At 34.8% G+C, this 27,230-nt stretch overlaps 1 protein-coding gene across 2 annotated transcripts in view; it reads left to right on the top strand.

Moving 5' to 3' along the window:
• The window catches only part of BNC2 (basonuclin 2), a 345,784-nt gene that overhangs the window by 193,406 nt on the left and 125,148 nt on the right, over positions 1–27,230 (top strand). For both annotated transcript variants that reach the window (XM_036738692.1, XM_036738691.1), the window contains one exon: positions 19,950–20,185. In XM_036738692.1, the coding sequence (XP_036594587.1) occupies positions 19,950–20,185 (236 nt within the window). The remainder of the gene's footprint in view (positions 1–19,949; positions 20,186–27,230) is intronic.

The raw sequence follows: 27,230 nt of genomic DNA, 5'->3' as shown, positions 1-27,230 counted from the left end.
CTGTCCCTGACTAGTATTAATTAATTGGGATTTTCCCCCCATAGTCATTATTTTTTCCATAATGAGAATTACAATAGCTGGCCAGTATTAGTTATCTTCCTTTCTATTTGTTCACACTGTTCTAGAACTTGAATGTTTTCCTCAAAGTTTGGATTCTGCTCTATGCCAGAAGGGGTAGATAAATGCTACTTCCATGGGGCCTGAACCCTAAGTGATTTACAACTACTTGTTTTCACAAGTCATGTAAGTCAGACTCTAAATGGAAAGATAGACTCAACATTTAGTTCTTCGGTTTCTTCAATCTCAGATTGATCACACTTCTCATTTCAGGTGTGAGAGTTATGGAGCCTTGTTTCTTTGGTTGCGATCATTAACTCATGCTATCTATTTAAAATGGTGTTTCCCTCCTTTTCCTTTTCCCCTTCTCCCCATAACTCTACTCACACTCTGATCTGATGAGGAAATTCCTATGAACTTTTGTTTGTTTTGTTTTGTTTTTTAAATCCCGGTGAGATTGTAGAGTACTGCAGCAGTTTGATACTTCAGAAATACCCTGGGCAACTCCACCAGTCCAGAAGAAAACACAGGTCGGTGTTATAAGCATGTGTATATGTGATAGGATGGAATTTGGGAATGGAAGAAATGATTTAACTATAGTTTCCAGAATGATATCTCAGATGGACCAGCAAGGATAGAGGGAGCTTAGGACCCAAGAGTACGATGTACATAATGGGGAAAAAGACAATGCTTTTCTAGACTTGAATTTCCTTATAAGACATAGTACCTATACCAGACTTTTTCCTAATACAAAATATTCCCTTCATATATTTGATAAATTGGGTTGAAAAAGCAGTTGCCCCTATAAAATGAGGCTTTACCTCTTGTGGGGCTTCCTTTTGGGTATGACCTGTTATAAGAAAATACACTGTGAAAAAATTAGAATTTGCAAAACAGACAAATGAAGAGTTTGTTATTTAGATTTCTAAATGATCCTTTACTTCAGAAGAGAACTTTTTTTTTAAGGACCCCTTAAGCTGTGTCCCTTTTGTGTATTTTAAAATGGGGTCTGATTTATAAATACTCATTTTGCACTCAATTGAGAAACGTTTTTAGAATAGCAAGGCATATTCCTTAACCATCTCTCCCCTATCCTTGGTAACTAGAGAATGGATAGGAGAATATGGATAACACCTCTAATCCACTGCTCTTTTTACCCAGAGGGTTCATGCAGCTTCCTTACCAAGTGACTTCATAGAGCTGGCATCAAGGTTTCTCATCTACTTTTGAATTTTCTTTTATTTCTCTTGACCTCCCTTTGGTGGAATTGTAAATGAGCAATAGCATTACCAAAAGGGGAGGGGTAAGGTAGATGAGGAGAAGGAGGAGGAGAAACTAAAGGCTTGTTTAAGGTACAAGCTACTGAATATCTAAGAGTTGACTGTGGGTGGTATGTGCCATGCTTTTAAAAATAACACAATTAATCTTTTATGTCTTCCTCATTCAGATTTTAATGATTCTCAAACTTTATTGTGAGGACTTTATTATGTATAAAACATGTGGGGTGGGTTTGGGGGGAATCATGTTTGAAATATTGAATTTAATATATTCACAATAGGAGCTCAAATTCTCCCTTAGGCTAATTGTGGGCTACCATAATGGCTAAAGGTGAGTTATTCTCCCATGCTCAGTACTCAAAACCTGTTATTTCATTTATGCAAAAACCATTTCGTGCTAAGAGAAAATGCCAATGCAACTAAAGTAAGGCTCAAACAATACCTGCTATCTGCTTCCAATACTGATGACCACCAAAGCTTCCAAAATAATTTAAATCAAGTAAATATCTATTATAATCATATTTAATAGATTAAAAAACTCACTTATAAATAGTATTTTGAGAATTAGAAGCAGTTGCCCTACAACAGTTCTAGAAATAGAATGCTAGACTTGGACCACAAAGCTGTAGGTTCAAATCTAGTTTCTGACACTTACTAGGTTTGTAAGTGTCACGTAAGACTTTGAATTTCTTTGAGCTTCAGGTGTAAAGTGGAGATAATAATACCTAGTATATCTTAACAGGCAGTCACTGTCAGTCTCAAATGAGATAATGTATATGAGGTGCATCACAGACTTGAAAAGACTATATATGTGACTTCTGGGTCATGTGACAAACAAAATCAAGGACTAGACATTTTATCACATTTTCTCACTCTCTCAGAACTCTCCAAAATAGAAATTATGAGCAAATAAACCCTAAACAATTTCAGCTGCTTTCATCTAGGACACCAGTTACCCTAATGAAAAAACAATCCAGTGAACAATAATGAAGGCTAATCCTTAGCCCCTAACACATGCCTTCCCTACCACCTGCTATGCTCCTATAGGGCTGCATAAGCTGATCTGTGGCTTTGCAACAGAGCTCAGCTCTACCTCTGGCCCCAACTCCCGGTGGCAGGAAAAACCCAAAGTAAGTAGCTTATCCTGGCTGGGATCACAGTATAACATTATCTTGCTATACTAGAACTCAGCCAGGGAACTGAGGGACAGAGGGAACCTGTGCAGAGGGTGTGTGTGTGTGTGTGTGTGAGTGTGTATGTGACAACACTAAATCTGAGGCAAGGAGTCAAGGATTCAGCTGGCACAAGTTTTTTTTTTTAACCTCCTGAAGTCACTTGGTAGAGATTGAGGCCAATAAAATGAGAGTTGCACAACATGGGAAGAGGCAGAGACAACTTTGAGGTCCAATCCCTAGTTAAAAACACAAGGGAAAGAGTCAGAGAATGAGCAATAGGAGAACATAAGGGGTAAAAAAACCCCAAAACTACCAAAAATCTCAGGAAGAAGAAAACTCTATTAATGACATTGAGCAAAAACACATAAGCCAATAAGGAAGATATTAACAAAAGCCTCTAGATCAGCTAAAATAGCCCAGATGTCATTGAATAAAGATTTAAAGTCAAAGGAAAATAAATCAACATTTGATGAGGCAGAGTACCTGATGGATTCTCAAGAGTATGAATCTGTGACTCAATGTTCCTGAGTTATTTAAAGAGGAATAGGAATTACAGAAACTGAATTTATTTACTGTACAGTGAAGGAAATTGGGAGAATAGAAAAACTTGAATCCATATTTCCAAGTCACTTCAAAGGAGAGAGAGAGAATAACTGATAAGTTATCAGATACTCAAAAATGAAGGAAAATGTGGAAGAAGAAAATTTAAAAAGCATTAAAAATGATCTCAGATACAGGAGGCATAGAGAAAACTTAACGATTATAGATCTTTCTGCAAAATATGACAAATCAAGCAAACAAACAAACCATACATCATAATGTAACAAATAATACAAGAAAACTATCCAGAACTAATCGTGCACAGAAAGCATAGTACCAATTGAAAGAATCCACTTGTTTACCTCCAGGGAAAAAATGAACAAAAAACACTGAGCTGCAAAAATCTCCAAGACACAAATTCCATATGAAATAACAAATTCTTAAAGTGACCAAGAGAGCAATCTTCAGATACAAAAGAAAAGTAATTTGAATAACACATCACTCTGTACTCACCAATGATTGCTAGAGGGAATGGAATAATGTGTCCTGGAAACAAATGAAGTAAATGATCTACTCTATAAACCTGAGCCTAACTATTAATGAGAAAAGATCATTGTTTAATATTTGTAAAAACAGGTGTTCAGAGCATTCCTAGATAAAAGACCATACCTGAACAAATTATTTGCTTTTCAGATACCCCAGATAACAGAAATATAAGACTGGTAGTCAAATACAGTAACCAAGGACAGAAACAATAACCATAGAGGCATCTTTAAGAAATTTCTTTCTAAAGGTATACAAGAAGAAAAAGGTGAAAGCAAAAGTCAGATAGAAGTGATGTTGGAAAAACAGCCCTGAAACAATATTTTGTGGCTAACACAGCATGCATGTAAAAAGGGACAGGAAAAAGAGAAGACAGAGGGGAATGTGTGATATAACCCAAGTAAGTAAAGGTTAGTAAAGGGAAAATAATTAGTCTCTCAGGACGAAGAAAGTTTATAGGAGAAAGGGAAAGGAAACAAAGGTAGGGACTGAAACAGGGAGAAGGAAAAGGGAAATATTGTTTCATTGGGGGTTAAGAAATACCACTTATGAATGTGCCCAAGGCAGAAGAGAGAGGGATTATATAAATGAAAATAGGGACCTTACAATAGGTATACTCTACAAAACCCTTTGATTACATGGATCACCCTTCCTGCCTCAGGAGAAGGGCAACAGAGCTCCTGGGGGCAACTGACATACAAAGGATTGGGAGAATATCAACCAAGGATGGAGATTTTGTGGCAAATGGGAGGAAAAAATGACCAGTGGGAGGGCAAAGGTTAAAAATGAAATATACAGTCTGGGACATAAGAAAATTCATACCACAGGACAATATCCTGTTTATCACATTCAGAAATTGGTATTTCTAAGAGTGTGGCACAACAGAAAAAGGGGTTAGAGGGTAAGATCTATAAGGCAATAACATAGAAATTGTTTATAAGAGGGAATCCAAAATAGTTACCGTAGAAGCTTTGATTCTTTGGTGGATACAGAGACTAAAAAAGGACTAAATAAGTATAAGGGCCATGAATTAAAGAATAAAAGTCCAGAATAGACAGAAAAGGAAGATAAATAATGAAGAGAGCAAGGGAAAGAAATTCCTCTTTAGGAAAATAAAGTGTAGGAAATGAAATTTTTAAAAGTAAGGTACAAAAGTTGAAGGGGAGACGATGAAGGAAGAGTCTTCCTTAATTGAAAGGAAGAGAAGAAGGGAAGAATTAAATAACTAGATAAAAGAATGAAAAAAGGGAACTGATGAGTTAAGTAAAACTCCAAAGCAAGAGAAAGAGGTTAACAAATGGGAAGTGATAGATTGAGAAAGGCTTCTGAAACTTTTTCCACTCATGACCCCTTCAGCACTTCTTAAACTGTGGGTTATGACATATGGAGTTGCAACCCACAGTTCAAGAAGCACTGGACTAAAAGGTAAGAGAAAGACAGTCTGTGGCAACAGGGTTGCCTTGAAATAGATTAGGCTGGAACAACTGAAAACAAATATTCTGTTTATAGAAAAAAGTGCAGAAAATCCTTATAGGGGGTGAGGGAAGCAATATTACAAACAAATGAAGGAAACTAATAAACCACACATAGAACTACAGATGTGAATGGATTAAATAATCCAATAAAATGAAAAAGAGTTGACAAGCTGGATGAGAAGAAACCTCACAATCTGGTTATCACAAACAATGTAAAACAAAGACATAGACAAAATAAAAATGAGGTACTAGGAATAAAATTTACTATGTATTATATGAATCTAAAAACACAAGACTTGTAATTTTCCTTTTATACAAAGCAAAAACAAATATTCACAACAGAAAAATAGATAAGGCGGTATTGTATTTGATGGAACCATAAATGACAAACCAATGCCTATTAAACTTATATATTTCAAATACCTTAGTATATAAAGTCATAAAAAAGTTAACCAAACTACCAGATGACATAGATATCAATACGATTTCAATGCCCCTCTCAGTTTTAGATGAGATTTTGTTGTTCATTCATTTATTCATGTCTGTGTTTTCGTGACCCTGTTCACCATGTCACATTAATACTGTCCATGGGATTTTCTTGGAAAAGATACTGGAGTGGTTTCCCATTTCCTTCTCCAGTGGATTAAGGCAAACCAAGGTTAAATTACTTGCTCAGGGTCTCAAAGCTAGTGAGTGTCTAAGTTCAGATTTGAACTCAAGTCTTTCTCAAGTCCAGCACTCTATCCACTGAAGCCACTTAACTGCCTCTTTAGATAAAATTAACAAAAGATATATAAAGGGGGAAAATATAGAATTGAATGAATTGTTTGAAAAACTAGAGCTAAAAGACTCGTGGTATCTTCTAAGTGAGATTATTGAAGAATATTCAGATATTTATTTCAACACCAGATAGAACCTTTACAAAAATTGTCCAGGTAGTGCAATGCAACAGAGAGATTGCAAACAAATGTAAAAAGTCTATAAAAATAGTAAACAAATTCTTTAAAGACCATCATCCAACAGGAAGGAAGGAAGAAAAAAAATTCAACAAATACTAATTATGTATCTGGCACATTGCTAAGCACTTTACAAATATTATCTAATTTAATCTTCACATAAACCTTGTGATATAGGTGCTATTATTATCCCCATTTTGTAGTTGGTGAAACTGAGGAAGGCAGAGATTAATTGTCTTCATCAGGGTCATACAGCTAGTAGGTGACTGAATCTGAATTTCAACTCAGGTCTTCCTGCCTCCACACTTAGCACTTATCACTTTGCCACCTAGCTGCTGCCTCAACCACCACCAAAAAATTGTGATAAGTTCAGGGGCCACATACAAAAGATAAAATACAAAGAAAAATTCCAAGTGCAAACTTAATGATGAAATTCTAAATAACGAATGGATCAAAAGACAAATCAGAGAAACAATAATAACATGAATAAATATAATAATGATTAAGTATCATACCGAGATTTCTGTGATATAGCTAAAACTGCCCATGGAGAAAAAAAAAAAAACATCATTCCTACACCATGCATTAGCAAAATAGAAAGAGAAAGGATAAATGAGCAAAATGCATTTTTAAAAATTAGAAAGACAGCAAATAAATAAAACAAACCTAAAATAAACATAAAAAGAGCTATCAAAGATGAGAGAAGAAATAAATTAGAAATACAAAAGTTCTAAAAAAATTAAAACTAAAAGTTAGTCTTTGAAATGTCTAATGCAATTGATAAACTTACAGCCTATCTGATTTAAAAGGAGAGGACAGAATATCGACTCAACCATATGGCACATAGGCAAGCTGAAATCACACAAATTAGAAGAAATAAAATTATCACAGACTGTTTTATACATTTATATACTAAAAAAAGACCCCTGAAAATATAATGAAATAGAAAAATGTCTTGAAAAATAAAAATTAGAGATCTTAACCCAATATCAGTAATAGAACTGATTGTAAAGGAGTTAGAAAGGGGAGAATGTAGGACAATGCCTAGTCCTCATGGATTCACAGGAAGATTTTATCAAACCTTTAAAGAACAGCTAAGTCCAACAATACATAAATTACTCCCTGAAATTAAAAAAGCAGAACACCCCACAGGATACCTTACATGAAGCAAATGTATTCCTCATACCCAAACCCTAAACAGATAAAATACTGAAGGAAAACCATAGACCAAGGTCATGATGAATATTAATTCAAAGTTTTTCCATAAAATCTTATCAAACTTACCATTGCAGTTCTTCCTAGAAATCATTCAGTCTGCAAGTTATATTTATACCTGGGTTGCAAAGATGGTTCAACATTAAGACAATAATCAACATATTTAATATTTTGAAAACACAAATATCCAAAACCCCGTGATTATCTCAGTAGATTAAAAATCATTTTTTCCAAAGTTGAATATTTATTTATGTTAAAACTCTACAAAGTATAGACATAGAGGGATCTTTATAAAAGTAGCAATCTAAAACTAAAGGCAAGCATCATATAAAATTATTATACAGTAGAGTCTTTCCCATTAAATATAGGAATAAAGCAAGAATGCCCATTCTCCCCACTACTATTTGATACAGCTCTGGAAATGATAGCAATAGCAGTCAAGAGAAAGGAATTAAAGGCATAATTATAGGTTTATAGATAAAAGTATCCATATTTACTGATGATATATTGGTTTAGTTGGAAAATATTAGGAAATAAGCAAAGATAAAAATTGAGTCAATAGTTTCAGCAAAGTTGCAGGCTATTTAATAAACCCTTAGCTAACAACATCTCTATATAATAATGAAATCCAAGAGGCAATAGTTGAAAGAGGAATCCTATTCCAAATAATTGCAAAATGCATAAAATGTTTGCATCTGGAGATCAGTCTACCAAAGCGCACAGAATTCACATTTAGATTCAACTACAAAATCTCATTAAAGAACCAAAGAACATTTTATGCGACTGGTGTTCATGGCTGGGCTGTGCCAGTGTAATAATATAACAATACTACCTAAGTTACATTACAGTTTTAATGCTATACCAATTAAATTGTCAAAGGAATTCTTTACAGAACTTAATAAAATAATAACAGTTCCCACAGGGCATAATCAAAGCCATTCTACAATAGATAAGTGGCCAATGAATAGGAAAAGAGTTTTCTACAGAATTGTAAGATATTAACAACCATATGAAACTGCTCCAAATCATTAATAATAAGAGACATGCAAATCAAAACGAATGTTGTGAGAAAATAAGCACACTACTGCATTGCTATTGGATCTGTGGAACTGCACAGCCATTTTGAAAAGGAGAATTATGCCCCCAAAGTGACTAAAATATCCATAGCTCTTGATTCAAGAGATTCCATTATTAAGCTGATATACCTAGGATATAATTGATAAGAAAAAAGCTATACATAAACCATAATATTTATATCAGTATTTCTTTTGATAGCAAATGTTTAGAAGCAAAATAGATGACCATCTATTAGAGAATAGCTAAGCAAATTCTGATATGTGAATGTAATCAAATATCTATATACCATAAGAAGTAATTAGTTTATTGAACACAGATAAGTATAGAAAGACAGATTTACATGAATTGACATAGAGTGAAATAAACAGAGCCAGAAAACACATACACAATGACTACAACAATGTAAATGCATAAAGCAATCACAAAAAATCAAACTTTAATATTGCAAAATTTTTAAATAACGAGTAGGCCAAGAAAAAAATAATAACAGAAGACATTTTCACCGAATCTCTTTGTAGAGGTAGCGTGTCTACTAGTGTTTTACATTACATGTATTTTCAGGCTTTTTTTTTTGATGTGTTGCTCATTTATGCCATTTTAAAATTTCTTTTCTTTTTTTCCGTATAGCAAAAAAATACTGTTTGCTATATGGGATAATTCTGGGGAGGAATACTGGGAAAGTTGTGGTAATGGAAAAACAAAAAATTTCTTTAGAAATTTATTGTCCAGAAAATTAAAAGGAAAACAAAATCCCACAACATGTGTCAAGTTCTTATTATACTGTTAGTATGCAAACTGAATCTTCAAGGAATTTAAGGCCTTTGTGCAATGGTATATAAGTAGTGCATTTCAGAAGCAGGATTAAATTCTAGGTCTCCTAACTCTGTAGCTATTAAACTGTATTGAACTGTAGCTTTAAACTATCTCACAGTGTCTTTCAAAACCTTTGAAGCAGGCAATTCAAGTTGTGTACCCAAAAGTTCTAGCAGACTACATGGAGTATTTTGGTTTAGAAATACTGAACTGAGCAGTGGCGAATGACAAGTGTGATGTTCCCTTTGCTCCCAGAGGCCATGAACAATCTAAATAATCTTTTCCCTAAAAGCCTAAATCTTGTCCTTAAGAGCCCTTTAAAATATACTTTTTCTTGGAGCTAAAGCTTACTCCCTTTTTCCCCCCTAAAATTCTTTTACCTATTTTATTTAAAGCTTTATCCCTCTTTGGCAGTATAGTTCCTTCATTAATCCAGCCAAAGCTGTAATTTGGAGGGAATACTAATTATCATTTTATGTTTAATTTCCTCCAAATTACATAGTGTTCTCAAAACACAGCAAATAATATGTGTTGGTCCCCAAATCAACTCCAACTCCTTAAATTGTGACTTTTTCTTAATCGCATTTATATGTCCCCTTTTTCTGACCTTCTGCTCTCTTGAATATTTTTTATGTTTTCATTTCCATTCATGAAAATTCTAACCAGTTGCTAAACCTATGGCTTGTGTTTGTCTAGCATAGATTGCTTTAAGAATGCTGCATCTTGTAGTTGAATAATTTTGGCCCCATGCTAGCTCCAAATGACCCATTTATGATGAAATGCTGGGTACCTAAAGCCCCAATAAATCTGCAGAAATTCCAGTGCCAATCTCCTTGCAATAACATGTCATTATAACTGTGTCAAGTGTGCACATTGTGAAATATAGCATAATTGTAAAGCAAAGATCAAAATAGCAACATATCCTTAAAACTTCTAGATGAGTTTATGGACTTTCAGAGTTGACTTTATTTACAAAAATAGAATGAAAAAAACACCTAATAACATTTCTTAAAAGCCCTATCATAAAAGGCAATATAGTTTAACAGATTGAATGCTTGGTCTTGGAGTTGTGACTGGGGTTCTAGTTCCTGGTTTTTGACCTTTACCAGCTTTATTGTTTCAACTAAGCCATCACCTCCATCCCCTCCTCTTTGGAGCAACCCTTGGCTCTCATAGGTCAGCTTTAGCCCTGTGATGCCTGGCTTCAGGCATACTCCCCATCCATTTCCATTCCATTTCACCACTGGGCATATTTAATTTACCATTCTCCCCTTTCCTTCCAGTGCCATTTTGCATATTATCATCCACTATTAGAGTGGAAGCTTCTTAAGGGCAGGAACTGTCTTGGTTGCTTGTGAGTACAGTACCTGGCTCACAACAAACACTTAATATTTTATGTACATCCATCTATATGACCCTTCTTAGGTCTCATAATCCCTCTGAGACTCTACTTCTTTCTATGAAAAATTTGGAAAATGATAGTCCTGCTACCTACCTCACAGACTTGATGTGAGGAAATTACTTTTTGCAAGCCTTAAAATGCTACATAAATGAGTATAAAATTTTTTAATGGTATTGTCATAAAAATTTCCATTAAAAGTTGTTCCATTTGAAATTAAAATGGTATTGTTGAGTATAGTGCCTCTAAAGCTGACCAAATGCTTTGGATGTAATTGGGAGGCACAAGGGGAATGGAATCAGGAGAGGCACAGTTCTCAAAACAATTAGCCTTCAAATGTAAGGGTAGGTTGGCCTAATCCCAAAATAAATGGCCATGACTTCTTTTTTTTTTTCAGAATGCATGAAATGAGCATTTTTTTTTTAAAAAATGGAAATCTACCACAGTAAGACTGGAAGCTAGTGAAATAAAAGGCCTCTTTTTAGACCATGCTCACACAAATGTTAAATGCTTTGTGCTTTAAAGTTATGTGGTTTTGTAAGTCATTCCACTTCCTTTACCTTTTATTTCCTATTCTGATGACTAATACCTACAGGTGTGCGAAATCTGGAAGGGGAATGTATCAACTACTTAATGGAGTGTACCTGAAAAATAAGTTATTTTCCATGAAAATAGCCTAAGCACATATGTTCCTTTTTTTTTTAAAGGAATATGTAAGTGAAGTGAATAAAGCAAGTTCTTTAATATAGAAGCAGTTTGGTTTTGAGGTGCTGATTTTTCTAAGATCAATAAAAAGTACTTTCATATTCACACATTAGGAAACAACTCCGCTGAATATATTCTTATTTCATTCAATCTTCTGTAAAATATATGTTTAAGTGAATTCTGTAGCATAACAGTCATTTTACCTTGTGTGAGAGGCAAAGTCAGTTATTTAAAATTAAAGCAATTTTACCCTTGGTTCTAATCTCTTTTGATTGTTGGAAATTCCCCCACCAGACATTTTCTTCATTTCCAAAAAATAAAATCTGATTTCGCTACTTTAAAGTAAAACATATTCTGTTCTTTAGTTGCCAGTGCCATGAAATGTGGTTTTGTTAATTAATGAACCACAGAAATTCCAGCTGTTATCCATGTGATTTTTCTCATCTTGACATAAATGAGTTTTCCTTCCCTTTCCTACATCTATCTGTGATTTCTGTATGTTGTAGTTTTTGTATCATTTCCCACATGGAAAAATGTAGACTTATTCCTTATTATTCATTGGATAATCTTTTATTATGCAGTTGTAAGTCATCTAGTTTAGGCCAGGACTTAGTAGAACTAAATTAAAACAGTCATCAGTATTATCCTATTTTTGAAGTTCTCTAGGGAAGAACATTCTCAGTAGCTTCCTCTGATTTTGAATAACTTCTTAATGTCTGAAAAAAAATCTTATCTAACCTATAGCTGTCCTACTTCAATTAAAACCTGTTTGTTTTTATTCTCATATCAGAGTTGGATTGTTGGCTATTATCTTCCATAGAAAAAATATTTCATATATTGAATAAACATTGCTTTGTTCCTTTAGAATTCTTTTCTCCAGTAGTCCCCAAGTAATCTTTTTTTTAGTAGATAGCATTTTCAAAGTCTATAATTATTTTTATGGTTTTCCTCTGAACTGTCTCCAAATTCTGCATAACTCTCATCAGTTGTGAAACCACAAATGTAGTCCATTGACCACAAATCTAGCCAAGGTCGACCAGGATTGGTGGTCTGTATTTTATAATCTAGCATAGGCATCCTGGTATTATGCATGTTTCCCTAACATTGTCACTGTGCTTCTCATTGTACAGCATAAGTTTATTAATATACTACAGGAAGTGAGTAAAGTGGGAGAGTTGAGGGAGGAAAAAAGAAATCTTCCCAGTTTTAGGAAAAAAAAAACCTCTTGCCCCCTTATTACTGAAGGTGATCTAACTACTTACCCTTATTGACTCTAGAGAGGATAGGATAAATATGAAAAAAATTGGGAAAAGTAGGTTTTATGGCCCATGATAAGGTGTTAGAATGTAATCTTACCTCATTCCACCCTAGAGAGTGCTGCCTTAGCTTTTTTTGCTATTCTCCTTTTTAAGTAGCTAGATATTCCTCACCTTTTAAGTTTTTTTAAGGGTCGAGACTATTTCATTTTTTATTGTTGCAAATCCATTGCCTGTCACAATACCTGGTACAAAACGGACACTTAATAAATGCTTGTGATCGATTTAAAAAAAATTCTGTTTGTATAATAAGGATAACTCCATTTAGATAATATTTTAAGTTTTTCCAAAGTGCTTTATGTACATTTCCTCTTCTAATCTTGTATGCTGTTCATTAATTCAATAAATTCTGAGAAGTACTGACTATATTTAAAGTACTGTTATAGGTACTTGGGGGGGAGGGGCAGGTAGGAGATGCAAAGAATTAAAAGACATGGCCCTGGCCTTGAAATCAGGTTGAAGTGTTTAAGATAGTCGTGCAAATACCTCACAAAGGCAGGTAATATGCATTTATGAAGATACTAAGTGCTGTAAGAATAGAGAAGAGGAAGAAATTAAATTCAACAAACTTTTATTAAGCTCTTTATATGTGTGGTGTTCAGAATACAAAGATAAAACATTTACTTCCTCAAGGAGCTTGCCATTCCACCCCTATAGACTGGGAGAGGAAGGCTTATGGAGGAGACAGCACTTTAGTAGGTTAGAACTCTTGTGGAAAGGATAGTATTAGGAGGAGCAAATGGCCTTAATAAGGGTCAACATGGGAAAAATACAAGGGATTTCTTGAGAAGAATGAGTAGACCAGTAGACCAAGTATTCTTTTGGTGAGGTTTTAGGAGCCAAGACTGGGATCAGATTATATAGAGCTTTGAATTCTGGGCCAAAGCATCAACTTTATTTAAGTCTGGCAGCCACATAGATCCACTGAATATTTCTAAGATGGTTAGAAACATAACCCAAGTGGTGGAATATAAATAATAATTTCACCAGGGGAGTGAATAGGTTAGCCTTTCCCATTCATGAGTGGGTTTGTGAGCTGAGGGGCTAAAATAGGGTGTGGGCTGAGGGATTAGAAAGAAAAAGATGAATACAAGAGCCATCACGAGGGTTCTAGAATTGGTAGGATTTTGCTGACTGGATATGAATGACGGGGTAAAGAGATGAGTCAAAGATGGCTTTGAATGGGCAACCCTGAGTGAATGTGAAAGTGGAATTAGACCAGAAGCAAGCACCTCGGGAAGAAAAGCTCGTTTATGGAATGAGAATATCAATTCATCTGAACACAGATTTTGTCCAAGGTAGCAAGCAGCAAGGTATCTTGCTATCTAGTAGAAAGCTGCAAATGTGGGACTGGAGCTCTAGAGAAGTGAGTCAAAGACAGAAAGTTTTGGGATTATCCATTTTAAAGTGATAGTTAAAATTGTGGGTGTAGTTGGGATCTCTGAAGTGGAGGGAAGTGTAACATAGAAAGGTAAGAACAAAGGGCCCAAAGTATAAAATGTCTATGTTTGATAGGTGGCAACATGATGTAGGCCTGAGACCAATGAACTCAGAATCATTTTGAAGTCTGGTCCTTGTTCTGTTATTAACTTATTGTGTGAACTTTCAGCAATATACTTCTTTCTAGGCCTCAATAAACTTTACCTGCAAAATGAGGCAATTGAAACAGATGGTGACTAAAGCCCTTCCTAGCTCTAAAATTTCATATTTCTATATTTGTCTATGTATAATTGTAGGAAATAAAAGCTTAATTGTTGGGGGTTGAGACTATAAGTGGTAAGACCATAGGTGAATAGTGGAGATAGCATATTTCTTTATTGCCTTTTATTTATTTTGACTCCCAAATAATTTTTCTAACTCAAAATCTTCATCTTTTAAAGTTCTCATCACTCCTTCCAAAAAATTATGAAATAAGTTACATTATTATACATATTGTCATGATATTTTTGTGAAAATAGAAATAGAATGGGTCTTGTTTTTTATATATCCCAGAACGAAGCATTGTTGCTATCTGGGTCACATTAGGCAAGCCACTTCATTTCAATAAGCCTCAATTACTCATCTGTCAAGTAAGATTGTCAGGATAGATGACCTCTGAGGTCCGTTTCAGTTAAATCTATTTTTAAAAAAAAACCAACTTTTTCTATACTTTGAACGTCTATACTTTCACCAGTATAGCTAGTCAGGTTTTGGAGTAACAGTCACGGAGTCCATTCCTGAACTCATACTGAAAGTCCTTGTAATTTGACACGGCAGAACTTGTGATCTTCTGGCATATCCTTTGCAGTATCCTATTAAAGACCCTCAGACTGTTAAACAGATTAAAATGTAATTGAGAAATGTTTAACAAAGAAATAAAAATATAACATAATGTAGATAATGTTAATTTGTGGTTTTCTAAGTTTATATGTCTCTTTCTATTTGTGTTTTACATCACTACTTTATGGCATAATACACATAGAACTGAACACAAGTATTCTTGGCCCCAAGCCCAGCCCTGTCTCCTTCATACCATACTTCCTCTTTTACTATTCTTCTTTGAAAATACAAATATAAACAGCAGTATGATGTTGTGTAGTCTAAAGTAAGATGCTAATTACAAAATGCAATACCTTTTGTGTATGTTGTATATATCTCTGTATTAGATAGCTATAGAGATATACTCACATCTGCATCTGTAGATATAAATACTTACAGAGACACACACCTACATGCATATTTTTGAGCATCTGTGTCTCTGTAGTTCATTTCTTTTTCTGCCCATTTCTCCTTTCTCCTGATGTTTCTAAATCCTATGCCTAACCCTTTGGTTCTCAATCTTAGGCTAAAGGCTCCTGCAGGCAGAATCAAGCTGCTTTATAGAATCGTAAAATCGGAATGGAAAGGAGACTTAAAGACCAGGTGTTTGCTTCTAGGCATTATGGTACTGAAACCGTACCACAAAGATATTTGGCTACTCCATTCTTGAACTGGCCACTCAAGGAGGCTTTACATTATATATGTACAACCTTGTAACTTTATATATATATATAGTTCAGTGGATATATATGAATAGAACTAGATTACTCAAAAGATCTTTTAAATCTGTAGCTATATATTTCCTGGAATTTGCAATTAGTAACAAGCAAGGCAGGATATTTTTTTAAAGGCCTATTCTAGACATCTATTTCACCCTGTTCACCCTGGTTGCTGCTACCTGTGTCATTATATTACAAACTCATCACAGCTATTATTTTTCCTGTAAACACCATTAAATTAACTTTAATTGTCTAGGCCTCCCTTTCATCCTCTCTACAGATAGTATTAAGACTATCCTACTTCTTAGTTCACTGGGAACTGGTAAGGATTAATCAAATAATATGTATCAAATTGTTACTGCTTCCATCCCTCTATCTTAAGTTCAGGGACACTTCTGTTTACCCTCTTTTCTGTTTATTTCTGTACTCTAAAATTTTCTTTTCAGAGTTTTCCATGTTGAATGGAATTGACATAGGATTTGGGAAAAGGATTCTATCTTTTGCTTCTACTAAGGTTTCCATCTAGCATTTACATGCATCTGTACTACAGCCCAGGCTGCATCTCATGGCTGCAAATTGATACAAACATTTGTAAAATCAGTTTTTGTGTCACATATCTTCTCCACCCCCTGCATTCTTTGCATATCCATGACAGCATTGGGGGATTTCATGAATAAAAATTTGAAGGAGGTGGTAGTGGGGGAAGGGGAGAGCAGAAGAGTGAGCTGTATTTAAATCATTTAGATTTCAATCTGGCCTATTCACTGGGCTCTGTGAGCGGATCAGCCACTCATCATAAGGCCAAATAGTTAAGCTACACTGGAAAAGGAGCAGAAATAATACCACCCTTCACATTCGTGCAGCCTAAATGCCCTGTGGAGTGAGAGAAGACTTCAATCCCTAAGCTTGCCAATCCCTTATCTTTCCTAAACATTAAATTAATTTTTAAAGCTATTTATTCAAAGTTGACTTAACCACTAGAATAGGAAAGATCAGACAAATCAGTTGCAAGAAATGAAGTATGGGGAAACCAGAACTCTTTGACAAAGTATTCCTCAGAGTAAATGTGTTGAATGAAGCCAGCGGGTAGATGATAAGGGCCTTTACACTGTGGATGTAAGAAAGCAATTTATCAAGAGTACATGAACTCTCCAGTGACCACAAGTCAAGAAGAAACCAAAGTGGAGGAGGAGGAGCCCTGAAACAATATTTGAAATACTAAAAATGTGTTTTTTAAAAAACATTCCTGAATTAACAAGCAGAAATTCAAGTGTATATTGAGAAGTAATACAAAATAAGCATGAGTAGCGAACATTATGCAGTTCTTAATGTTATAGAATAAGGTTTTAATATATGAGGACTGAGATGGCCACACCATTTAGTAAATAGAATATGCAAAAAAACTGTCATGAACAACCATGAATTTTGAAGTGCGCTGTACAGCTGACTTACCTTGAGGTGAGATGACCATCTTGGAGGCACAGAGTCGTATTTTGAAAATGATTAGTGGAGCATATGCATAGTTATAATAATGGTATTACATTGTGATTGCATAAGGAAGTACCCAGCCTTATCATCATTGTAGTTAACCTGAGCTACAGTGTAGTCACGTGACTTCATAATCTGCTCTACAAAACATGGCACAGAAGCAGTAGAACTAAGATTGGACCTCTGGACCTTATTTCATCTCAAGTCATGTTTTGTATTAATAATCTTAGCATTTATTTGCTGACTTTATTAAAGTTACTGACTCTTGGATAGTATTGACAGGCTTCGATTTTAGCTGTCAGTGTTCTAAAAGTTAGTTAGATGGAAATTAAGAAATGTTCCGTATGGTGATTAGATTCCTGGCTTAGACCACAAATGCCTATTTAACCAATTACATACCTGTATAAGTTTAAGGAGAGGCAATTTGAATTTAGGGCCTAACATGATATGTCTCTTGTCCAAAGAACAGTATAGCTGAATTCAATGAGGGTGGTCTTCAGCAGGTTAGATGAAATGACTTTTGGTGTTTTGGTCACATCATCTTACACAGTCCATCTCCTAAGGCAGAGGAGCTGCCATGTGTGTTTGCAAAAGAGGATCCAAACTGATTTAAACCAGAGGTCCTTATGCAGGGTTCTGACAACTCTCTGTGTGTGTGTGTGTGTGTGTGTGTGTGTGTGTGTGTGTGTGTGTGCGCGTGTGCGCGCGCATAACTATTTCAAAGGTTTCCTTTTTAATCCTATGTATTTTAAGTATTTAAAAACATTATTCTGAGAAGAGGTCCATAGGCTTAACAAGGTTCCGAAAGGGGTCCGTGACACACAAACAAGGTTAAAAATTGTTGTACCAAACTACATATCTTTGAAATATTAAATCGGGTTTTTGAATAAATACACTCATAGAACTGTAGAACAAGGATTTCGCACCAATAGCTCTGGCGCTTTGGACTATTTGTAACCTCTAAGTCATATAGCTATTTTTTCATATATATCATCTGATGAACAAATCTTTGTGAAGTTAGAATTTTGATAGTTCTTGTCCAAGTAGATATGTGCTTTAAACTTAAAATAAACATGCAATTTGATTTTGACACTACTGCTAATTCCTTATTGGTGTTTCTATGGGAAAATGTATTGAAACAATTACATATATACATCCCTGATTAATACACACATAAAATTTATGCACATATACATCCTGTAATATATGTAAGCAAATACAGCGTAATGATTGTATACCTAAGACAGGGACGGTGTATACTACATGGTAGTTCCTCCACTATTACTGACCATAATAATATCATTTGTATAGCATTGTAAAGTTTACTATACAATTTTTCCACAACGCTATAAGTTAGATAATACATACAAATACCGTATGAATAAAGGAATAAAAAAGTATTTATGAAGCACTTTCCAAACATTGTACTAAGAACTGGAGTCATAAATACAAAGGCAAAGATAGTCCCTGCCCTCAAGGAGATTATATTTTAATAGGTGGAGATGACTAATTAAGAGGGGTTTAGTATGGCCAGGCCAAAGTATTTTGGTTTGGAAAATTGGAAGCATGATGAGTGAGCCATAAGGGAGCAAATGGGTACCCCCTTTCCAGAAGTACTGCTTTATTATTTCCAAACTAGAAAAGAGTTTTGGGGGTGGGGCAGCACAGAGGCAAGTTGGCTTATGAGGAGATAATTGGGGAGCAAAGTGAATCATGATTGGAGCTGGCCTGGCCTAATATAAATGGGCCACCTGAGGTGTTCAGCAGTCTGGATAGTGTGACTCTAGGGTGGACATTGGGAAGATAAAATATATTGGAGATATCAAACATTAAAACAGAATTATGAAATATTTAACAAAAGAAAAATATATTATGACATAGATATTGTTGGTTTGTGGTTTTCAAAGTGTGTATGCTCCCATAGGTTTCTATTTGAGTTTGACACCACTGTTCTAGGCCACAATCTTTGGTCCAGGTGGCAAGGTCATGGTTAGGTAGTTTCCTTATTTTAAATATGAACAGATTATATATGCATATATATACATACACACACACACACAGGTTGAGAACTATTAAGTGACTTATTGATTGTCATACAACTAGTAATAGAAAAAGAGAGCCCTGTCAAATGAAATCCACAGACAATATAAAAACATGATTTAATCCAAAGATGCTTACAGGTTATTTATGACCAAGTAACTAAATTATAAATTGCATTTCCATTTCTTTCTCCTCTTCTTCTTCTTTTGCTCATATCTCTATTCACTGGCAATTTTTCCCAAAGGTGTGCAGGTATCGCTTCCAGATAATTCAATTGGAATAATCAACCTTAGAATCATTAGTAGTTGATTGGATTGCTCTCCATCCATGAAGAATTCTGATTTTCTTATTACCTTAAAATTCAGGCTACAATAACACCGACTCTCCTTCCTTCTCAAGCCATTGAGATATATAGCAAGGGATGAATTTCCTTCTAAAAAAGTTAGGTTGATTAAGATTGATGTCAGAGCCTAAGCTGAGGATTTTGTTCACTACCATCATTACTTGTGTTGCCCTGGTTAGTTCAATTAGCAGCAAAGTAATTGGTCAGATTTATAGAGACTATACCATTCATTTTAAAACACCCTCAGCAGCTGTTTTTTTTTTCCCTTGTAAGTTGAATCGTGTTTCATTTACTATAGTCTATAATCTGTTTGTGTGTTTGTTTTTTAGAGAGAGAACAAAAGGGAGAGGGGGGAGGCACCATTCATAATGAATGGGAATTTTTTTCTTGGTAACCATCAGAAGACACAGACCCTATTGCCCTGAAATAACTTGTTTCCCGTTTTTCTGTCTGCTTTCCCCTTCCGTCTTTATCTCCTCTCCCTTTTTTCTCCATTGCTGCACCATGCTCCAGCCTTGGACAAGCTTAGCACACAACACCTCTACCACCCGACTCAAGTGGAGATTGTTCAGTCCAACGTAGTGTTTGATATCAGCAGCTTGATGCTCTACGGAACCCAGGCAGTCCCTGTGAGGCTGAAGATATTGCTGGACAGACTCTTCAGTGTGCTCAAACAGGAGGAGGTACTGCATATTCTCCATGGCTTAGGCTGGACGCTGCGGGACTACGTCCGGGGATACATCCTTCAGGTAGGAAGTGATATAGAGTATTAGTGGCCAAGTATGGGTGGGAGTAGGATCCTTACCTGGGGGATAGCAAATAATATTGTATATCTCCACCACTCCTATATTTATATAAAGTTGAACTCTAATTAAAGTGAATATCAGGAATGCTTGGAAGTCCTCAAAAGAAAGACAGGAAATGTCATGACAGGGCATCATGCAACCCGAAGGAGAGAGGCAGACATTACTGTCAGGCAGCCTCAGTTTTCTAGACTGTATGTCTATTTGCCCCCTAAGGTTTTTATTTTTCCCTTTTTTAGCACAAGTTGGTCACTATGGCCTCTTATTTCTACATCTGCTTAATTACTGTACAGCTTTAGCCTCTTGTCCCCAGACAGCAGATTCTGGGTTTTGGGTCTACCTAATTTATTCTTTGTAAGTTTCAGTTATGAACAGAGATATAACTAAGGTGAGACAAGTGGGACTTTGCTTCAGGGTTGAAAATATAGAGGGTTTGCAAGTTCTTGCATTCTTTTGGAGACTAGAAAAGAAAAAAGAATGCAGAACTTAACAACCTAATTAGTAAAAATAATTAATTAAAATGAGATGCTGCCATATGATGAGCTGGGGTTACCCTTCTTCCCTACTTCCCCAATGTTTTTCCCTTCTACCTCTACATGCTTTCCCACAAGGGAGGTTTCTGTATCCTGTCCCCACTTAAACTGAAAGTATGCTTTATATAGGTTGCCCTGAATGCGAGAGAACTCTGGTACCATTCTATCGGGGTTTATTAGCTCTCTATCCCTTTCTTGTCCAACCAACCTAGAGTTTTTCAAGACTGTTAGTTTCCCAGTTTTACTTTCATTGGCCCCACTCCCTCCCAGTATGCTTCCATACTATTGAATGGTTTTTGCTGTCCTTAAACCCAGGAGACAAGTATAACTGGTCTGATTTCACTCTTTTCCCAATTTGTAGGCTTTCACTGAGCAACCATCAGTATCCCACATGCAGAGTCTGCTGTGAGAGCCAGGATACAGAATACCTATTTCTTTAACATTATACTCTTTCCATAATGATGTCTTTCTAGTTTCTAGTGGAGGATACTTTTGAACTGTTAAGGGCTGTTGCAAAATATTTCAATCCGCACTGATTCCCAACTAGGAACAGCCTATTACAAACCGTTTGCATCATATTGTAGCTTGTCTGTAAAATATGTTCGTGGTCATTCATTCTTTTTCTCCCGTAGTTGTGATAGGTGGGGTTATTCATAAGTCACCTTGAGAACAACTTATTGGGACCCTGAAATAGCAGGAAATAGTCACAGCCATTTGAAGGAGGAGGGAGCTTTCAAAAGGAAATGACAGATTTGTGAAGGTAGTAAGTACAGAAAACCTTTTCTGATGTTTGCAGAGAAAAGTGTCTTAAAAATTGGGGAAAGTGTTCCTAGCTGATTGTGTGGTATCCTTTCATTTCAGCCTGGCTTTGTAAGTACTGAATCATAATTGTTTAACTACTAATCCTTACCTCCAGGACCCATTCCTGTGTATAATAATAAGTGGAGTGTGTATCTTTCTACCTTGTGTACTGTGGAATGACAGAAGGTTTCAACTGTTTCCAAAATATTTCTCCTTACCATCGAGACATAGAGCGACCCTCTTTTCTTACCTGGCATAACATAAAATCCCTACAACTAGACAAGAGTTAAAAATATTGTTTCTAAAAGACTTGAGGTACAAATAATCATGTAAGAAAATACTTGATGTAACAGAAAAGCACTAAATCAGTCAGGAAACCTAGGTTTACATCTTAAGCGATACTTATTGCCAGTTGTGTGAATATAGGCAAATCAGACATATGTATTTGTGAAGCCTCAATTTTGTAATCTGTAAAATAGAGATAATATTTGTATACCTTACACAGTTGTGTGGAAAGTGTCTTCTAAATCTTAATTATGGAATACAAATTTATCAGTTTTTATTGGTGGGATTAAAAAAGAAGTGTACTCATGACTAATCCATTAGCACATTAATATGCATTTTTTTTCTCAGATTAATAAATAATTATATACTTGGAAAGGTTTGAAAACTTAGCTCTGAGGGTCTAAAAGATGAGACTTGTAGTTTTTGATGAGAATAGTAGGAATATAAACTTTGGATGACCTTGGAAGGGCAAAGGTTACCAAAAAGTAGATGAAGTAATCAAAGATAGTATTTGCTTGCACTTTTTGTGGTTTGGCCTGTCCTGAGACACACACATACACACTTCTGCTATATTTTCTAACTTGGGGAACTTTTAGCTGCCAGAAAATTTCCTATTTTGATGACCTTGATTTTAGTGACCATTTAAAATTGGTTTATACTTATATAAAATAAATAAGCCTTTTATGACATGATGTGAGTGGAGCTGTTAAAGTTTCTTTATATTCTATTTTAACATCAAAAATATTTTGCCAAATCCTATTTTCTTTGTTGCTTTTGCAGTATTGCTTTGTTTTCATATTCATACACTCTTTTAGTTTCCTGTGTATTTTTGCTAAAGACATCTTGATGTATTCCAGGTAATTGCTCTTTGAAGCTAAATAGAGAGACTAAATGATTCAATTTTGCCATCTTAATCCACTGAGTTCTTATCAGGGATAGATCTCCAAGTCACCAATTCCTCTCTATTGTAGTAATATTAATTTGCATTAGAGATTGGCCACAATTTATATGATCTGTAACTGCTGTATATTTTTATACAGTATTTTTGCTGTCTAAATTCTTTATACAGAAATCAAGCATTCTTTAACTTTTCAACTTGTCTTAGAGTAGAATGCAAAAAAATACTTATAAGTGTTAATTCCTTAAAAAACTCATTTTAGGGACTTGGGAACAAAAAATTAAATTGTGTGAGTTTAACAAATAAAGAAGGGGAAAATAATTTATATCCATGAAAAAATAACATTTCTTATTTTTTCAGCAGATTTTAAAAGCAAATAATGAAACTTGTGATTTGCCTTAGATATATTTAATTACATTACAAATTAATTTCCCTTAATTTAGGTATCAAAGTTTAAAATATAACCCATAGCCTGCTTTTCTAATTCGGAGGTTAGATTTGGCAGTTTGAAAAGAAATTTAGTTGATGTTCGTGTTCATATGAACTGTAGGTGTTAGTATCTGTTTTGTTTTATTGATAGAATTGATGTATCATAAATTTTATTTAAATTATGCCTTTTGCTATTTGCCTTTTATTTTCTACATTTCTTATAGTATAATTGTTTAAATAAAAAAGGCCAAAAGGTTTAAACACCAAACTGGGATCTTATTGGGGGGGAGGAAAAAAATCATCTTTAACAAAAGAACAATAGAAAAATAGCATTTTTTTAAAAAACTGCATTGTGTGATATTAGTGAATATTTTTTAAAATTATCTGTTAGGATGAACTAGGATATGCAAGAATGACTTGTAATATAATTATACACACATGCATAGCATTTTAGAAAGAACAGACTATAAAATGTTCATCTGAAGGGAGGAAAGCCCTATAATGCACCATTAGTGTACAAGTCATTTTATCTGGCTAAAACTCAATCATCTTGTAGCCCTCAAGGCATCAATTTTTAGCGTTATCGCTCTCAACAACAGTATATTGAATATTATGTCAGTTAAAGGAGAATAATTATCAAGGCGAGTTAGGGTGGCTGTTACTCTTACCACATATTGACTTGGTTAGCAGTTGGCTATAGATTGTGTTACTGGGCAAATGAAGATGTACTGTAAGTTGAACTGGTCAAGCCAGGGTATTAATTTAACTCTCTGTGGACCCAAACCTGAAGTACTTATGTACTCAAAATTACTCCTTTTTTTCAGTGAGGTTTGTGTGAGTAGAGGGAAGTGGTAGGAGTTAGACCCCAATTTTGTATCCACAGATGCTTTAAAAAAATGGGGCATTAGGTTATCCAGCATTTGATGGTTGTAAAGGAAGTGTCTCAAGGTGGTGAAAGAAGAAACCCAGAGGAAAGACATCCAATTGATAAGTTTAACCAACCATTCTTCATTGTTTTGATGACTTGTGTATTATCAAAATAAATAGATTATTCATAGGCTATTCATAAGATAGTACCATGGTTGTTCTGGGCTGTACCAGATTAAGAATTTTAAAATTCAGCTAAGGTTTAATAGCTGGACAATTTAGTACTTTAATGTGTCTTATATTTTGGTATTAAAGGTAAAGAACATGAATTAAGTCTTAGGGCTTTTTACCAACAGAAATATGAGATGTGATCTAATCACAAGAGAAAACATAAGACCTTGTTGTCCTTAGTTAAACTATGCCAGCAAGACATTTTTAATCCTGTTCTGTACCTCTGTAGCAGGATGGGGGTGGGGGGAGAAGCCTCGGCAATTTGCACTTGCCAAGTAATGTGAAATACTTTATGAATAATTATATTTATTCACCTTCGTTATTGTAAAATTTAGTTTTCACCATATCTTTAAGAGATAGGAATTTTTTGTAACACTTTTATTGAAGCAGAAAAATATAAACACAGAAGTAATTAAACAGTTAAGCAAAACAAGACAGAAAGTTATTTTAAATGATTGTGTATGAAATTCTTTCCCTTTTTACTCTTTTTTAAAAGAACAAAGAGCTGTGTGCTTTCTTCAACATGATGCAGAGGAAAGACCTCTATAGGATTTGGGTTCGGATTCTTAATCTGCCTCTTACTTTCTGAGTAACTGTAGGCAAATCCTTTAACTCTCCTAAGCAACTTAGTGTTGATCCCTCGTATATACTTTCTATCTTCTTTATCGTTTTTTATAATTCTCGTATTTCTTTGAATGTTTCCTATCAAGGAAATTAAATTCGCATATAACAATTTATTTAGTCTTTCTCCTATTGTACATATACATTGTTTCCAACCTTTTGTTATTACAAACAGTGCTGCTATGAATTTTTTTTTTGCAAATATATCTTGCTTCCTGTCAATAACCTCCTTAGGGTATAAGTTCAATAGTGAGATCATTGAGTCAAATAGCATAAATAATTTTCTCTCTTTTAGTACATAATCCCGACTTGCGCTACAAAACATTTAGTCCTATTCATAACTCAACTGCAATAAATTAGCATGCCTGTTTTTTCATAGACCTATTAGTATTTAATTTATCATTTTTACAATTGTTGGTAATTGGATCATTATAAGGTGATGCTTCAGAGTTCTTTTAATTTTTATTTCTCTGATTATTAGCAATTTTGAATTATCCTTTCAAACGTTTTTTGATAGTTTGTATTTCTTTCAAAAACTGTAGATAGATGTAATTTTTAACATGAACATATAATTAACTTACCTGTGATCCCTGGCCCACCGTGGAAATCTTCCATACTTTTAAGGTAGGTATATCTATTTTGAAATAGCCAGGTAGGCCCTAACAAAATTTAGAAAACCATATCAATCTGAATCAGTTGTGGTCAACCTCCTTAACTAGTGGCCTAAAAATAGGAATGTTATCAAGATATCTCTAACTTGAGATGATCACAATTTTGAGTCCAAATATTTGTTTGCGCAGAATGTGAAGCAAAGATGATTAAGTCAGTATCCATAGCCTCAAATCAAGTAGGCCAAATATTTTGTTGAATACAAAGTTGGAAGTAGATATAGAGTTCTCTGAAACTGCAAAGACTGGAAGAAGCACTTTTTACTGGTAGATCGGCCAGACTCAATGAGGAGATTTTTAGTGGTCATTTGTTCTTTGGGTCTTTTATTTTGCTTTGGTGATTTGAAATTTAGAGAAAGGTAGAATAGCAGGTTCCCATTTGAACAGGTGCTTGTTTATTGTCTTTTGCTCAAGCAGAGCTGATTATCCCGAGGGCTTTGAAAGGTCCTGGAAGGTTTTTCAGACTTGGTCTGAGCCAACTTGACTGTCTTTACCAACTTGGTAAAAAATTGGGCCAATTTCTAAGTATACATTAACACAGTAAGGTAGTGTTGGGGCTGGAATTATAAGTGAATCCCCAGTTTGCTGTTCTTGCCCCCCTGTGTATCCACTGCCATAGGCCAGTATTCCAGAATGGGATCTGACCACCAGTGGCTGATAGGCCTGATCCATCACATGTATTTTGCTCTCAGAAAAGCAACCTCTGTGTAAGTGTGACCATTTTGACTGAGGACTCTTTGATACTAATCCATGCCATTTTGCATTTCTGCTACTGTCTGCAGGCCCAGTGCTGGCAAAATCATGAAGTTGTCAGTTTCCCTTTGCCCTTTGACGATACTGTATCCCCTCTTCCCACTATAATTACAATAGCAGCTACAAAAACCAACAATTTTCATTAATTTTTACAATACACTTTATATACATATTTCATTTGATCTCACAATAACGCTGGTGTGACGTAGGTTTTCTTATTATCCCCATTTTGTATATCTTATGCTTTTAATAGGTTTTGGTAGAATATGTGGATCTCTTTATCCTATTAAAAGGAAAGTGGTAGGATATCCCAGTACTTCTTGCTTCCTATTTGAGCCTAGTCACTTAATATTTCTGAAATCTATGATAACCTGGATGCTTGCGTTTCACTATTTCTTACAGCTATTACATGTCTATCCAAGTGACTAAACAAAAGAATATCCATTTATCAGTAGGACAAGATTATCTACAAAGCCCTTCACATTTTTTTTTTTAGCCCTTCATATTTCTTAAAAAAAAATTTTAAAAATCAAAAACATGATATGTGGTTATAAAGTAATAAAACATTTCCCGAAGCTACAAAATAGATCTATCTCATTACTTTGTGGCCACAGGTCTTTTATTCTGCAGACACCTAGGCATCCCACACATCAATATGAATGGAAACTATTTTGAATGGGCAATACTTTATACTAGTTAGTATTAATTACTTTGATGGGTTTATCACTGAAATCATAGGAAATCTGTAAGAGCAAAGAAAGGTGATAAAACTTAATTTTTTTAAAGGATTGCATGTCACAGGCTTAGATTTTATTATCAGAGCAGTGACCTTAGGTGTAATGTGTCCTTTCAGTTAGTCAAAAATGTGTAACATTTTTTCCAGTAGAAAAAGACTGACTTGTCCA

Source organism: Trichosurus vulpecula, chromosome 9 (genome assembly GCF_011100635.1).
Source record: "Trichosurus vulpecula isolate mTriVul1 chromosome 9, mTriVul1.pri, whole genome shotgun sequence".
Classification (NCBI taxonomy): domain Eukaryota; kingdom Metazoa; phylum Chordata; class Mammalia; order Diprotodontia; family Phalangeridae; genus Trichosurus; species Trichosurus vulpecula.
Note: the sequence above shows the minus strand (reverse complement) of the source record. Positions and strands in the feature narration are given on the sequence as shown.